The 14038-nt window shown below is 45.5% G+C and overlaps 1 protein-coding gene across 15 annotated transcripts in view; it reads right to left on the minus strand.

The window, feature by feature from the left end:
* The window catches only part of LOXHD1 (lipoxygenase homology PLAT domains 1), a 132095-nt gene that overhangs the window by 24093 nt on the left and 93964 nt on the right, over positions 1–14038 (minus strand). For 13 of the 15 annotated variants that reach the window (XM_017857837.1, XM_017857842.1, XM_017857838.1 and 10 more), the window contains 3 exons: positions 10006–10123; positions 7870–8044; positions 6162–6347 (listed from right to left, as the gene is read on the minus strand). In XM_017857837.1, coding sequence (XP_017713326.1) covers positions 6162–6347; positions 7870–8044; positions 10006–10123 — 479 coding nt within the window. Of the gene's footprint in view, positions 1–6161; positions 6348–7869; positions 8045–10005; positions 10124–14038 lie in introns of those variants that run through there. The other 2 variants (XM_017857836.1, XM_017857845.1) reach the window with 2 other exon arrangements.

Raw genomic sequence — 14038 nt, forward strand, 5'->3', positions numbered from 1 at the left:
AAAACCTTTTGAATGAAAATAGCTAATCTTAGAGAGACCCTAGTTTTTGAAAGCTTGAATGTACCATGCCATTCTTTGGATGGGTCAGAATGCTCAGGAATAAAGACAATTCCACATTACAAAAAGGACCAGAGAGCAGAGAGTGAGGCTAGGTGAAAAAGATTTCCTCTCTCTCTCTCTCTCTCTCTCTCTCTCTCTCTCTCTCTCTCTCTCTGTGTGTGTGTGTGTGTGTGTCAGGGGGAGGAAGCAATGAGGAGCATTTTTGTCTAATAAACATAAATCCACAAATTACAGAAAGCTGTTCATCACCCCTTCCTTTCTCCCAGTTACATACAGTGGCTTAAATATTTGGCTGTATAATGACATTTTTAAGCAAGGGATTCTAGAAATTTCCTAGGGAGAAATAAACATTTTAAATATTTTGAATTGCTTTGCTATTTGGGAGCAAATGAGGCCTCATGTTTCCTCTATTAAATTTATGCCCAGGAAACCATGGAGTAGGGAATTGACACACTGCATCTTGGGATTTCATAGCCAGTGAACAATTTTCAGCATTACAGAGTTCCCCAGACGTCAGTTTCCTCCCCAGGCACATCCCACTTTGGAAGTACAAAAGATGTAGGTAATTCCTTCTCCTCCTTTCTTCCTCCCCCTCCTCTTCCTTTTTTTTTTTTTTTCCATTGTCTCACCTCAAATGCCTAAATTCTTAGGAATCTGTCCTACACCACCCTTGCTTTCCTCAAGCTTCACTTTCTCCATAGACTCTCTTATTCACTCTTTATTGATGACTTCACTACTCTCTCTGCACTAACAACTTTTAGATTACTATCTCAGATCAGTCTCCCAACTAGCTTTCCTCCTGAGGTCCAGACCCCACTGTTACTGGACATCACCCCTTAGATGTCACTCAGGCCTTCAGATTAAACTCATCAAGATGAAGAAAGTTCTCCAGCATCCTCACCATTCTTGTTCAAGTCTTCTCAGGCAAACCTTTAACAAGTCCTCTGCCTTAAATATTTCTCAGATCTGTCTGCTTTTTCTCCATCCCCACTGCCATCATTGTATTGCAAGACATTCTCCCACCAATTTCCTAATCATCTTTTGAAGTTTATTTTCTTCTCCATCTAACCTATCTCCCACAGACACTAGAATGATTTTCTCTGAGTGATTCCTGTACTTGAGATGCTTTGATGGCTTCTCAGTACAGTCAGGATAAAAACCCAATCCTTGATATGGCTTATGACATTATGCATGGCCTGGTTCCTATCTATATTGTAGCTCCCACCCCATTCCCTATTTTGTAGTCATCCTGGATTTTTCTTCAGTTTCTGGCACATATCAAGATTTTTTTTCCTATTTTAGGGCTTTTATATTTGCTATTCACTCTACCTCACATGTGTTCCTTCATTTTTAGCAAACACCACACTTCACCTAATAGCTCCTTCTATTCATTCCTGAGGTTTCAGCTTCAATATCCTGTCTTCAGGGGGGTTTTCTCTGAGTCCTCGGACTAGCATCCTGTGGACCTCCATTTTAGAGGCACGTCATTATTTAAATTAATTACTTGTTTAATACATGTAATTTTTGCTAGAAGGTCATCCTGATGACTGGAATCTTGTCTGCTGCTCCCTACTCTGTCCCTAGCACTGAACACAATGCCTGACAGTAAGTACTCAATAGATATATAGTTAATACTCATTATTCACATGTTCCATCTTTGTGGATTTGGCTATTTGCCAAAATTTATTTGTAACCCTAAATTAATACTCATGTGGTCATTCGTGGACATATGCGGAGTGGCAAAAAATTTTAGTTGTCAAGTGCACATGTTCTCAGCTGAGGCTGAACAAGGCAACACTGCCTTCCTGTTTCATCTTTCATGCCATAAACAATTGTACTGTTCATGGTCTATTTAGTGCCATGTTTTCACATTTTTGTGCTATTTATTAGTGAGTTTATTGTTCTAAAATGGCCCTCAAACATAGTGCTTGATACTCAAGCTGAAGTGCTATTTAGTGTTTCTAAATGCAAGAAGGCTGTAGTGTGCCTTCCAGAGACGATACATGTTAGATAAGCTTCACTCAGGCATGAGTTATAGTGCTGTTGGTCATGAGTTCAATGTTAATGAATAAACAGTAAATACTAAGGTGTCTTTAAACAGAAACACATATAAAACAAGGTTATCTATTGATCAGTTGGTGAAAATGTTGTGATCAGAGGTTCACAGGAACCTAACCCTGTGCTTCCCGCAGGAGCAATGGTTCAATGTTTGTCTATTCAGAGTTCACAGCAACATTATAGGGCATAACTACTGTGAATAGTGAGAGCCAGCTGTAATTGGTTTGTTAACTGAAATAAATATTAAAACTGAGGGAACTGTTAGGCCTGCAAAGGACCTGGACTGCTCATTTTGTCTCTGGAGAGGACACGTCAGGTAGGAGGATGAAAACAAGAAAGGGGGAAACTTGCATATCACTGAAGACAATCATTATTCCTGACTCCTGAAATGTAATTACATGACTTTTTAAACCTTCTTCTCAAATATATGAGCCTTTACTTTCCTAGATGGTTTGGAAGGAAGGGTACAACATGCAGGCAGGAATGGCCGAAAGGACTCCGGAAGGTTCATCCTAAAGAAAGAGGCTGAGACAGAAGGTATGGCAGCAACAGGGGAAGCCATCCAGGGAAGAAAGGGGTTAATCAGGTGGAGTTCAGATTTGGATAAGATGGAGTTGCAGGCAGGAAGCAGAGATGAGCTCTGATCTTGGATCCGCAACTCTCTACCTTTTATTGCTGTGAACTGGGGGTGGAATGCATGGTAATCTGGAACATCTTGTCAAGCATCTGGATATTTGTAGCAGGCCAGGTTGAAAATAGTCACCAAGGGAAGACCCTGGATCAGCTTGTGGAGTCCAGAGTTGAGACAAGCCAGAAGAGTCAGAACCGTGGACAGCTCCTCTTGCCTCTGCCTGCGGCCCAAGACTGCTGAGTGATTTCCATGGAGTATGGTCCTTAACACAGCATCCTCAGTCTTTCTGGCTATATTCTCCACTCTCACCCCTCATGAATAAAATGCCCATATTGTAAATGGCCCTGGCATGGAAAAGTGGGGTCATCATAGTCTACATGAAATTCTTCCTTCTCCAGTTTTCTGGGCTGACTGGGAAGATGTTAGGGAACCCCATGCTTCTGGTCTCATAGCGAGCCTCAGAGGAAGGGCTCAGGCTCTTGGGGGACACCACTTCTTCTTTCTCAGGGTTCTAATTCCTTTGGTGTCTCTGCTATTTCTGAGATAGAGGTTATGGCAGAACAGGATTAAAAGACCTGGTATTTCTCAGCTCTCTGGGGGGAGTCTCAATTAAACTAACATTTATTAAGTCCTCACTATGCTCCAGGTGCTGTTATAGGCAGTTTTGAAGATAGAGATGAATATGGCATGATTCCTACCCTCAACGGCAATGACATCTTGCCAGTGTGTGCTGGTAACCAGACAGAGAGTTGGAAGCCCACAGACATAATGTGATTCTTTCTGATTAAGGCAGGGACGTAGTTCTTGGGAACATACTTCCTAAACAATGGTTTAGGCACTTTAACAGGAGGGACTGTAGACAAGCAAGTTAGGGTAGACAGACCTTGTCCCTACCTTCCACACCCCCATGCTTGCCACCCTTACTAATCTGATCTGTCAAATCCCTCTAATTAGACCTGTGAAGATACACAGAATGTGGCTCAATGCTTTCACACTTGTCTTGACTTCATGATCACTGTTGAGTGTCATGGGAAGATCTCATCCTGATCTTGTGAAGTGTCTGGGGCAGGAGATGGTCCTAATGATTATGACTACCGTTATTCAACCAGACTTGGGAAACCTGCTGCTAGTCCTAAGACAATCAGAATGGATGATGAGAGGGAGGGAAAAAAACTCAGGGGTCTTTGCTTTGTTTTCATCTTGGGAAAGAGGAGAGGTGCATTAAGGATGTTTGAGCATGATTTAAAAGTATGCTTCTTTCCACAGACTCATAATGCCACTTGAATGATCAAGTGAGGAAGAAGAGTTCCCTTCCACTGCATGCTTTTCTGGACTAGACTACCTCGGATACACCCTGATACTGGGGGGTGTAGCAAACAGAGATAAAGAGGCTGCCTTTCATCACCTCATCTTCTTTTTGACCACCTGACACAGTGGCTGGTGAGGGTGCAGAATGGTGGCTGGCAAGATGGGCTGGCACACAGAACGGTGGATTAGGACAGGCATCAGAAGTCCTGGGTTTGGGTGATGGCTATTTCCCTTCCTTGCTGTGTGGTTCCAAGTAAGACATTCAAACCTCACTGGGTCTCAATATTACTTGGTTGTAAAAAGAGGAGCAATAAAGTGCTTTTGCTGCAGTAATTCAAAAAGGTTTCTATTTGCTTGTTTTTTATTGTTTTGTTTTGTTTTTTTTGAGACAGGGCCTCACTGTTAACCAGGCTGGAGTGCAGTGATGCAATCACAGCTCACTGCAGCCTTGACCTCAAATGATCCTCCCATCTCAGCCTCCTCAGTAGCTGGGACTACAGGCATGAGCCACCACACGTGGCTATTTTTTGCATTTTTGGTAGAGATGGAGTTTTGCCATGTTGCCCAGGCTAGTCTCAAATTCCTGGGCTCAAGTGATCTGCCTACCTCAGCCTCCCAAAGTGCTGGGATAGCAGGTGTGAGCCACAGCACCTGGCCTCACAAAGTATTTTTCAGGATCAAATGTTTGTATCCTTAATACCTAACAGAGACCCAGGCATGTCATGAATACTTTAGATGTTCTGTATATAAATGACTGGTGGGATACACTGAAATTTGAAAACTGTGCAGTGCTGTGTAAGTATTTGTTATTTTGTTGCTTTGAAAACTATTTTATTAATGCCTAGTCTGAGCTTATTCTGTGTTATGGAAAAAATTTTAACTGTTTAATCCATGTTAAAGTAAAATAGTTTAGCTCCTATAGAAGAGAGGTTGCAAACTGCTGAGTTGGGTTTCATCAGTGACCATGAGAGATAGGCTAGTCCTCAGCGGGGGTTTCGAAGAAGTGAGGAGCAACATAACATTCAGGACAGCTCTGGGCAGCCATTTGGGAGACCCAGCAAAGGCTAGAGAAGGCTTTGAGCAGATAGCTTTGCAGAGACATGTTTCTACAGAAGATGAAAGAGGTGAATGAAGAAAGCAGTATGCATCAAGGAGGTGGAATTTAATATTTAACAACTCTATTATAATTATACCAAATAGAACTTATAGGCCCAAAGCCAGAGAAAATAAAGAGTGGCTTACAGACAGCAAAATGATAACCAAAGAAATGTTAAGAACATGAATGTCATCACAGTTATAGAAATGACAAAGCATTCCTTAGGCACTGCGTAGTTAAAAATAAATTTCTCACTTGGTTTATATCCTATTTCATAGTTTATGTTTATAAGTGAATTCAACTACTTTAGGATTACTATTATAAACAAGCATAATCCTTTTTCTATTTTTTTATTTTTATTTTTATTTTTTTGTTGAGACAGGGTCTCACTCTGTCATCCAGGATGGAATGCAGTGGCACAATCATAGCTCACTGCAGCCTTGACCTCTTGGGCTCAGGCAATCCTCCCATCTCAGCCTCCCAAGTAGATGGGGCCACAGGTGCATGCCACCATACCCAGCTATTTTTTAAAGTAATTTGTAGAGATGGGATCTCACAATGTTGCTTAGGCTGGTCTCGAACTCCTGGGGCTCAAGCAATCCTCCCACCACAGCCTCCCAAAGTTCTGGGATTACAGGCATGAGCCACTGCACTCGGCACAAACATAATTGTTTATAGAAAATCCATGGGAAATGAATTTAGCTTTTTTTTCCTTAATTTTTATGTCTGAACTAAGTCAAATTAATGGGCTGAAATCACAAACAATGGAGAACCACTAATCACCCAGGGAGAAAGCAGGAGGAACTAAGCTTCATTTCTAAAAATATTTGCCCAGAAATACTGTCTCTTTAGTACTGACGGAAGCATCAACGTGGTGGTCATCAACTGTGTTCGGTTGCCTGCCACCCTGGGGTACTCAGAGTCAATGTGATGCCAGGGAGGGAAGAAGGGCTCAGGAGGGGGGCTGAGGGCCGCCCTCCCACCAACCTGGCCTTGAGTGGGAGCTACCTTTGTTGTCGTGCCAGACCCTCAGCTTGCAGAGGTGGCCCAAGCTCAGCATGTCGGGGAAGTTGAATGTGTCCGTGTTGTTCCGCTCAAACTTATTCCAGTTTGCCGACTGCTTCAGGGCCAGTGTCCCACTGTCCCCATTCTCCCCGAAGATGATGATGAACACATTGGCATCAGTGCCTGCTCCTGGGGGGTGCACAAGGTGAGGCTTAGGGTGCCAGCCTCTTTGACACACAGCCCTCTTGCTCTGGCCTTGATCCCGGACTCCTCAGAGGAGCCAGGGGTACAGGTGGACAAAGTACAGACTCAAGAAGGCCAGGGGTGAGGTTGGAAAGGGTCAGTTAATGTCCTAGGTCTCCAGTTCTCTTCTTCATCTTACCTTTGTGCCTTACAAAAGCTTTTGGTCTAACTGGAGTTGTGGTCAGCAAGTGTGAATGGTTTAGTACAAAATTCACCTATTTCTGGGGAAATATACCCAAACTTAAAAGGCGTGTCATATAGGCTGGCTTTACAATTTAGAAACATAGGCTACCTCCTGCACAGTGTGGGTTCAGAAGGAAGCAGGGAAGTTCTGTGCTCCCTAAATCTGTCTCTGATTGACATTCTACACTAGAGCTTAGTTTCATTTGCTTAAGCCAAATACAGGTATTGGCCCAAATCAAAAGCAAATGCTTCTGGAAGGGGTGACCCAGTGAAGCTTTTCTGACACACATCTGTGGTTATCAATGAATTTATTATTTTCTGAGTACATCATAAAGGGATGAAGGGGCCTGAAAACTTGTGGACACTTGGAACTTTAAGCAATAGGGGTGAAAATTCCATTGTGAGAATAGGAAGAAAGGAGGTACCCCCAACAAAATGTACTAGCTTTATTGACCTATCATTCATGCCTGAGATTCTACCATGAGAGCTTCATTTCTTTGGCAAGAGGCTTCTCTGTTGAAAATGTAAGCTACCATGGCCAACAAGTTAATCCTTCATTCACCATTCATAATTAATGTGATGAGCTTGCCAGATTCCTTGCAATGGCTCCTGGAGAGCAGGCTTGGGATAGGGGAGTGTAGGTAGCATGTCCCCCATGCCTAGACGACAGTGTGTTCCCTCTCAGCTCCTGGCCTTTGACATGCTAGTATTTTTGATTAGAAGGCCCTTCCTCTGGGTGCCCTGTCTGCCTGGCTTCTGTGTTTGTGTTTCTGGACTTGACTTTGGCATTGCATCCATCAGAGCATCACCACACTGTACTGTGGTTGCTCCAATGAAGGTCAGACCTGCAAGGGCCTGGGCAGCACATCTGTATCCTAAGACCCACAGCCAAAGCTGGCACATGGTAGATGGCCACCAAGCACATGGGTCCGAGCATGCCTGAGGTGCATGGCACTTGGGTGAGGGGTGCCAGGCAGCAGAAGGAAGATGGGAAGGCTCTGCATCAAGCCAGAGCCATTGGAAATGCACCATTTCCAAAAGTTCTGACCATACTCCCCAGTCATGTTCTCCCCTATTTCCCCAAGGGAGAAGGGAGGGAACCAGTCACTCACTGGGAGGAAATGTTTTGTCCAGACAGAAAGTGACACACTGGAGAAGACTTGGATTGACTAGATTTTGGAAGGCCATATGAAGAAAAATGTCCTGACCAGAAACTAGGGCCTCAGACCGAATTTGAGGGTTGGAGGGGCAAGGGAGCAGGAGGTGTGAGGGACCCCCAACCCACCCAGGATGTTGCTGGTCTTAACTGCGACGGTATAGGAGGTCCACTCCATCATTTCTTCCTCATCGATAACGGCACACATTTCACACACCAGGGTCTTCTTCCCCTTCCGCTGGGACAGCCAGTCTCCATAGTAGAACATAGTCAGGTCTCCAGTGTTCATGTTCTTCAGTAGGATCTGGGGGAAAGGGAGCCACCGTGGGAATGCCCTGCCCTCTCTCACCTCCACCAGCACCCACTGGCCCATGCAGCCCCTCCCCAAATCCCAACCCTGGAGATCCCAGACCTGAGACAAGCGCTTGCGACTGAGACCCAGGAGGTGTGGAAAGGGCCCTTTCCAGGACAAAGGCCCTTTGTCCTGTGTGCTTGCCATGGAATTTGAAGTCCTCACGAGGACTGCCCTAGCTTGTGATTTGGGAATGGGCAATTCACCTAAAACTTTATCCTCAGAGGTACTTGTCACTGTGCACAAGAGATGTTTGCTGAATGAGTGACAGAAAAACAGATCAACCCAGCCCCTGTCAGCCACAAACACCTGGGAGCAGAGTGCTGACATCTGCAGGATAGTCCTTGGTGTGGGCCCCATATTTTTGACTCAAGAAAATCTGCTAATGGCTGAACAGGGGAGGAGTAGCCTGAGGCAATGCAGGACAGCTGGCCTCTGGTAGATGAGGATGCATGGGCTGACTCAGGCAGGGGACTGCAGGGCTTTGTGTTATGGGTGAAATTGTATTCCCCCAGAGTTCATATGTTGAATTCTTAACCCACAGTCCCTCAGAATGTGACCTTATTAGAAAGGGGATTGTTGTAGGTGTAATCAGTTCAGATGAGGTCATTAGACTGGGCCCTAGTCCAATCTTATACCACCCAGACAAGCACCCGGAACACCATGTGAAGACTGGCAAGATGCTGCCCTGAGCCAGGGAACTGCCAGAAGCCAGGAGAGTGGCCCAGAACAGATGCTTCCCTAGAGGGAGTGTGGCCCTGCCGACACCTTCACCTTGGACTTCTGCCTCTATGACAGTGAGGGGGTAATAAATGTGTGTTGTTCCAAGCCCCTAGTCTGTGGTGCTTTGTTATGCTGTCTGATTCTAACACACATTATGTAGGGAGGACGCACACATGTTGGTGTGCCTAGGACCTCGTGTGACACGGAGGCTGCAGGAAGGTCATCTTCGTCAGCATAGTCGTTGCCTTTGTGAGTGTGGGGCTGTAGGTGAGGCTCCTCCTGGCTGCCAGGGGCCTCCAGTTTTGGAGCCACTCTTAGCATGGAAAGCCGTTGGACTCCTAACATCACGGTGGTTCTCATCAAAATAAGTGAAGCTTAGCCCTATGCCCTGGACGCTCTTCTCTCTGCCCTGGAGCAGCAAGTGTTAATGACTCTCCTCTGGGCACCCTGGAGGCACAGAGCCGCACAGCCTGGGGAAGGTGAGGAAGTGATGAGAGGTCCTGAGAAGGAGCAGCTGCCTTCCTTTCTTGGTGGAAACTGAGTCTGTGGCCATGTGCATGTGTGTGTGTGCACATGTGCCCGTGCATATGTATGCTGAGAAGAGTGGGAGGATGGAGGCAGAACTAAGAAATCCCGTACTGCTGTTGCTCCTTGAAGATCCCATTATCGCATCCCCAAGGCTGGCTTCAGCCCAACTGAGAGCCCAAGGATTCAGGATCCTCAGGCAGGGTGCTGACGACCAAGCTCAGACTCAGAGGGCCACAATGGAAAAAGAGGCAGCTGCCTAACTCCATGATCACAGAGGCCCCAGTAAGCTTTCTGCCATCCTGCCTGAAGTTCCCACCATGGCAGCCTCTCTCTGCCCCAGGCCTTGCTCCTCCTCTCTCAACCCTCCCAGCTGCTGTCCTGAAGGAAGCCCACACCACCCCTCCCCTTCCTCGGGTCTCTGTCCACGTAAAGTTGACAGCTCATGTTGAATTACCTGACAGTTGCTTCAGTTCTCACTGGACACAATTAAATAAAACGACATTCTCGGATTAATTCATGCCAAAGGGCGTACTGAATCATATGGGCTGGGTTCATGTAGTGATCCTCTACGGTGACATTTGTTTTAACATTGACAAGCCAGAGGAATAGGGGGAAGGGGTGGGTGGTGGCTGGAAGGAAGAGTGAGGGTCTAGACATTTTACCCTCTCCAGGAACCACTCTGGCCGGCTGCCCAAGCCATCAATCCTGATCCGCATCTTGGTGAATGGAGCAATGTCTAGGATCTCCATGATGAAGGTGTCATTCTGCTCCCGCTCAAACCTGGGTGTGGAGAGGAGGGGCATGAAGAAGGGAAGCTGGCCATTGGGGAGGGCTGGGCCAGGCCAGAGGCCAGGTTTGGGGTGAGGGAGAAGATTAGGCCTTTACTCAGCAACCCCTCTGCTCTCAGCAACTCTCCACCAGCCCATCTCTTGCATCCCAGATGTGTTTCTGAAAGACTGGGTTAAGTGGGTTTGGCTAGTAGAAATGGCCCTGAACCAAGAGCTACCAGTGCTGGGTTCTAATCTCATTCTACCCGTCACCTAGAATAGTCCCAGTTCCTTTCTAGAACTTGGTTTCCTTACCTGTGGTCTGGAGAATAACACTAGCCCTGCAATCTCACAAAACTGTGATGAAGACCAAATGGATGTGAAATCAATTTAAAATGGAAAAAGAATTCCATATCTGAAAAGCTTTAAATGAGGTTCTGTGCATGACAGGGCCATTGCGAATGGTGGGGCAGGCGGTGCACCACACAACTCTAGATGGCATCATTCGCATTTTTCTATTTGCCATCTGCAAAACTGTACACAGTGCCCTGAATTGGGTAATGCTACTACCAACTGTAAAGCAGTAGGCAAATAGAAGGTAATGCTGCTTTTGTTGCTATTATTATTTTCCTGCTGAATGACCTCATCATCTCAGAGATGCTCTATCTTTATTCCTTACTGCTCTTCCCACAGTGCCGCATGTACAATTCGACCTTCAATGCTGACTGATTGCTTGACTGCTGACTGATTCCAGATGATACTGCTGATAAGGCCCTGGGGTAATGCAGGTGGCACTGGAGATGTGGCTCTGCATGGCAATCATCATGCTTCCTTGAATACAAGACATATTTTTATGTCTTTTAAAAACAGAGGCCATCGCCAATGGGGGCTGAGACTTAAATATTGCGAACAGAGAACTAACTACTGCTAGTCTTAAAGGTGGTGATGAAAGAGACAATTTCTTCTGATAACTTGCTCTGTGTGCATTTTACAATTATTAGAAATGAAAAAGTTATCCCAAAGTCAGCCCCATATCCCTCCTCCTCTAATTGAAGCCCCATCTGTCCCTCTGGGCATAATGGAAACTGTAAGGGGGTGCTCATGTCACATTCATGTCACACACTGAAATTTTCTCAAATAATCTTTCAATTCCTTACTCTTGCCAGGAGCACGATTTTGCAGATCAAAAGAGCTTTAGAATTCTTTGCTTTGCATGTCTCTTTAATTTTCACTCTTTGAATTTAGCCAAGTGTCTTCATTTTATGGAGATTTTATGGTGGGACAGGTGTAAGGAAAAGGGGAGGAGAAATAAGCTTTTCTTCTGGAAGACTGCAAGGAGATTACATTTACCCCCTCACCCTTCATTCCAGGCTGAACCCCAATTAACCTGGATGGACTTCCTCTGTTTGGTGTAAAACTATCTAAAGTGAAGTCCCTTATTTGTCCTTCAGTCTTCCCAACTCACTAGCCACATCCTTCCAGGTGCCCCGGACCCCCTCCAGACACCTCAGTTGACACAGTAGGATTCCCACCCTTTGGAGAGGTGCCCGCCTTTGAGCTCAGGATTCCCACCCTTTGGAGAGGTGCCCGCCTTTGAGCTCACAGGGACAGGGCTGTTGTGTGACCCAGGATTTTTGCTGCTCATCTACTCAAAGGAGCCTCTGCTCAGCAGCTGAGGGAGTGGTGTCTGGGAAGGGCCCCCTTTGGCTGCCCCTCATGTCCTTCCTTTTCTGGTTTCCTTCTGTTCCTGCCTGTTGTAAAAGGGTGTCCTTAGGGAAGAGCCCACCAACTACTCCCTCACTGGGCTCCATGACTGAGCACAGCCTGAAGGCTAAACAGGGCCAAAGGCAACTATTTCATGGGAGAATTTTTGGCATTGCTACAAAACCAGGGAAGGGTTATGGTTAGGGACCCTGGGAAAGGGCTGGCTAGCAGATGGATATGGATGGCGTGGAATCTAAAGTCCATCAGGCTGAGCAGCTGCTCAGGCAGTTTGTGACATCTTAGGGGCATAGCTGGGGCTCTTAGGATTGGCCAGGGTCAGAGTGCCAGCCTTAGCTTTGCTCTAGACCACTTTCCTTCCAGTCTGAAGTTCTCTATACCCAAGGCCATTGAGCTTATGCTTGAAATCGCCTTTGAAAAAACTGTAACAGTGAGAAAATTTTGGCAGTGAAAGAGATCTGATTTAACCAACCCCCATCTTGCCTTTAGCCTTCAGACTTCCCTTGATTCTTCCTGGGTTTGGGTCAAGCTAACTTTGGGAGACATTTAGTGTATAGTTTAAATGATAATAGCCCTTCCATAAAGTTAAGGGGAGACCACCAGCCTCAGAGGACGAGAGAGGCCTGAATTCTGCTAAAACATAGACATAAACATTGCCAGCCATTACTCCAGAGGTCACAAGATATGCACTTCCCCAATTACCCCTGCAGATAACAACATAGCCATTGTAAACAGAAGACCGGCCTTTTGAGATGTCTTTTCAGTTTTTTTACATGTCTGATGACCAATGGCTCCACCTGGACCTGCCAACTCTTGTGGCCCCACCCAGAATGACTCAGCATGCAATGAGGACCATTTCCCAAAACCTATGATTGTACCCCAAACCAATCAGCAGCAAGCACCCATTGCCTAGCCACCCCCACTTCTCCCAAACTCTCCTGGAAAAACCCTAGTCTCTGAATTTTCAGGGAGGCAGATTTGAGTAATAACATAATTCCGGTCTCCCATTTAGCCAGCTCCACATGTGTAAAACTCTTTCTCTATTGCAATTCCCCTGCTTTAATAAATCAGTTATCTCTGGGCTGTGGGCAAAGTGAACCTCCTGGGTGGTTCCATGCTTAGACAGCTCTACTGATGGGGCCCCATGGCCACCCTTGCAGCTCTTTTCCTTTTAGGACAGCCATGGCCAACCTTTAGTAAGTTTTGTTACATTGAGTTCTGCCACTAGAACAAATTGTTGAATTGTCAACATCTGACTAACCTCAATGCCTCTACTCTCTTCCCTCTCTATCCCTTTGAAACAAGCCACTGGACCTCTCCCTTCTCCAGGCTCCTCAGTAGAATACTATGCAGCAACAAAAATGAGCAAATCACAATCACACTCAACAGCTCAGGAAAATATGAAAAACCTGATGCTGAGTGAAATAACTAAGACACAAAATAAGATATATGGCCCGATTCTATTTATGTACCATTCAAATCCAGGTGATATAAAAGCCTATTGTTAGGGATGAAATCCAGGTGATATGAAAGCATAGACCCATGAGATGGAGACCGAAAAAGAAAGGAAACAAGAAAATGTTGACCTTAAAAACTGAGAACTGGCAAGATTTAATTTCTTGGCCTGAAGGCAGCGTGGAGGGTTTACATAAGTTTTTGCTTTATAAGTATAATAATGTATGTACTTATATATATATGTATGTTTATGATAAAATATTTAAAAGTGTAAATGTCTCTAGAACCTTTGACTGTTCTTCATGTGACAGAATTTTCAGATCCATGCTCTGTGGCTTGTAGCCCTTGTGGCAGGCTGAAAAATGGTTCCCCAAAAGATATCCATGTTATAAATCTTGGAATCCATGTATATAACTGTATGGTAAAAAGAAAAGGGAGGTCTTTGCAGATGTAATTAAGTTAAGAGGCTTAAGATGGGGAGATTATCCTGGATTATTCCAGTGAGCCGTTAACGTAATCCTGAGTCCTTATAAGAAGGCAGAGAGAGAGAAAGAGATCAACACATACACAAAGGAGGTGGGATGTGAAGATGGGGCAGAGATGGGAAGACCTGGCCTTGAAGGCTGGAGTGATGTGGCACAAGCCAAGGACTGCTGGCAGCCACCAGAAGCTGCAAGGAGTGGATTCTCTTCCCAGAGCCCACAGGGCACATGGCAGTGCTGACACCTTGATTTCCACCCACAGATTCTGA

The sequence above is a fragment of the Rhinopithecus bieti genome, unplaced genomic scaffold (genome assembly GCF_001698545.2).
Source record: "Rhinopithecus bieti isolate Rb0 unplaced genomic scaffold, ASM169854v2 scaffold_42084, whole genome shotgun sequence".
In the NCBI taxonomy this organism is placed as follows: domain Eukaryota; kingdom Metazoa; phylum Chordata; class Mammalia; order Primates; family Cercopithecidae; genus Rhinopithecus; species Rhinopithecus bieti.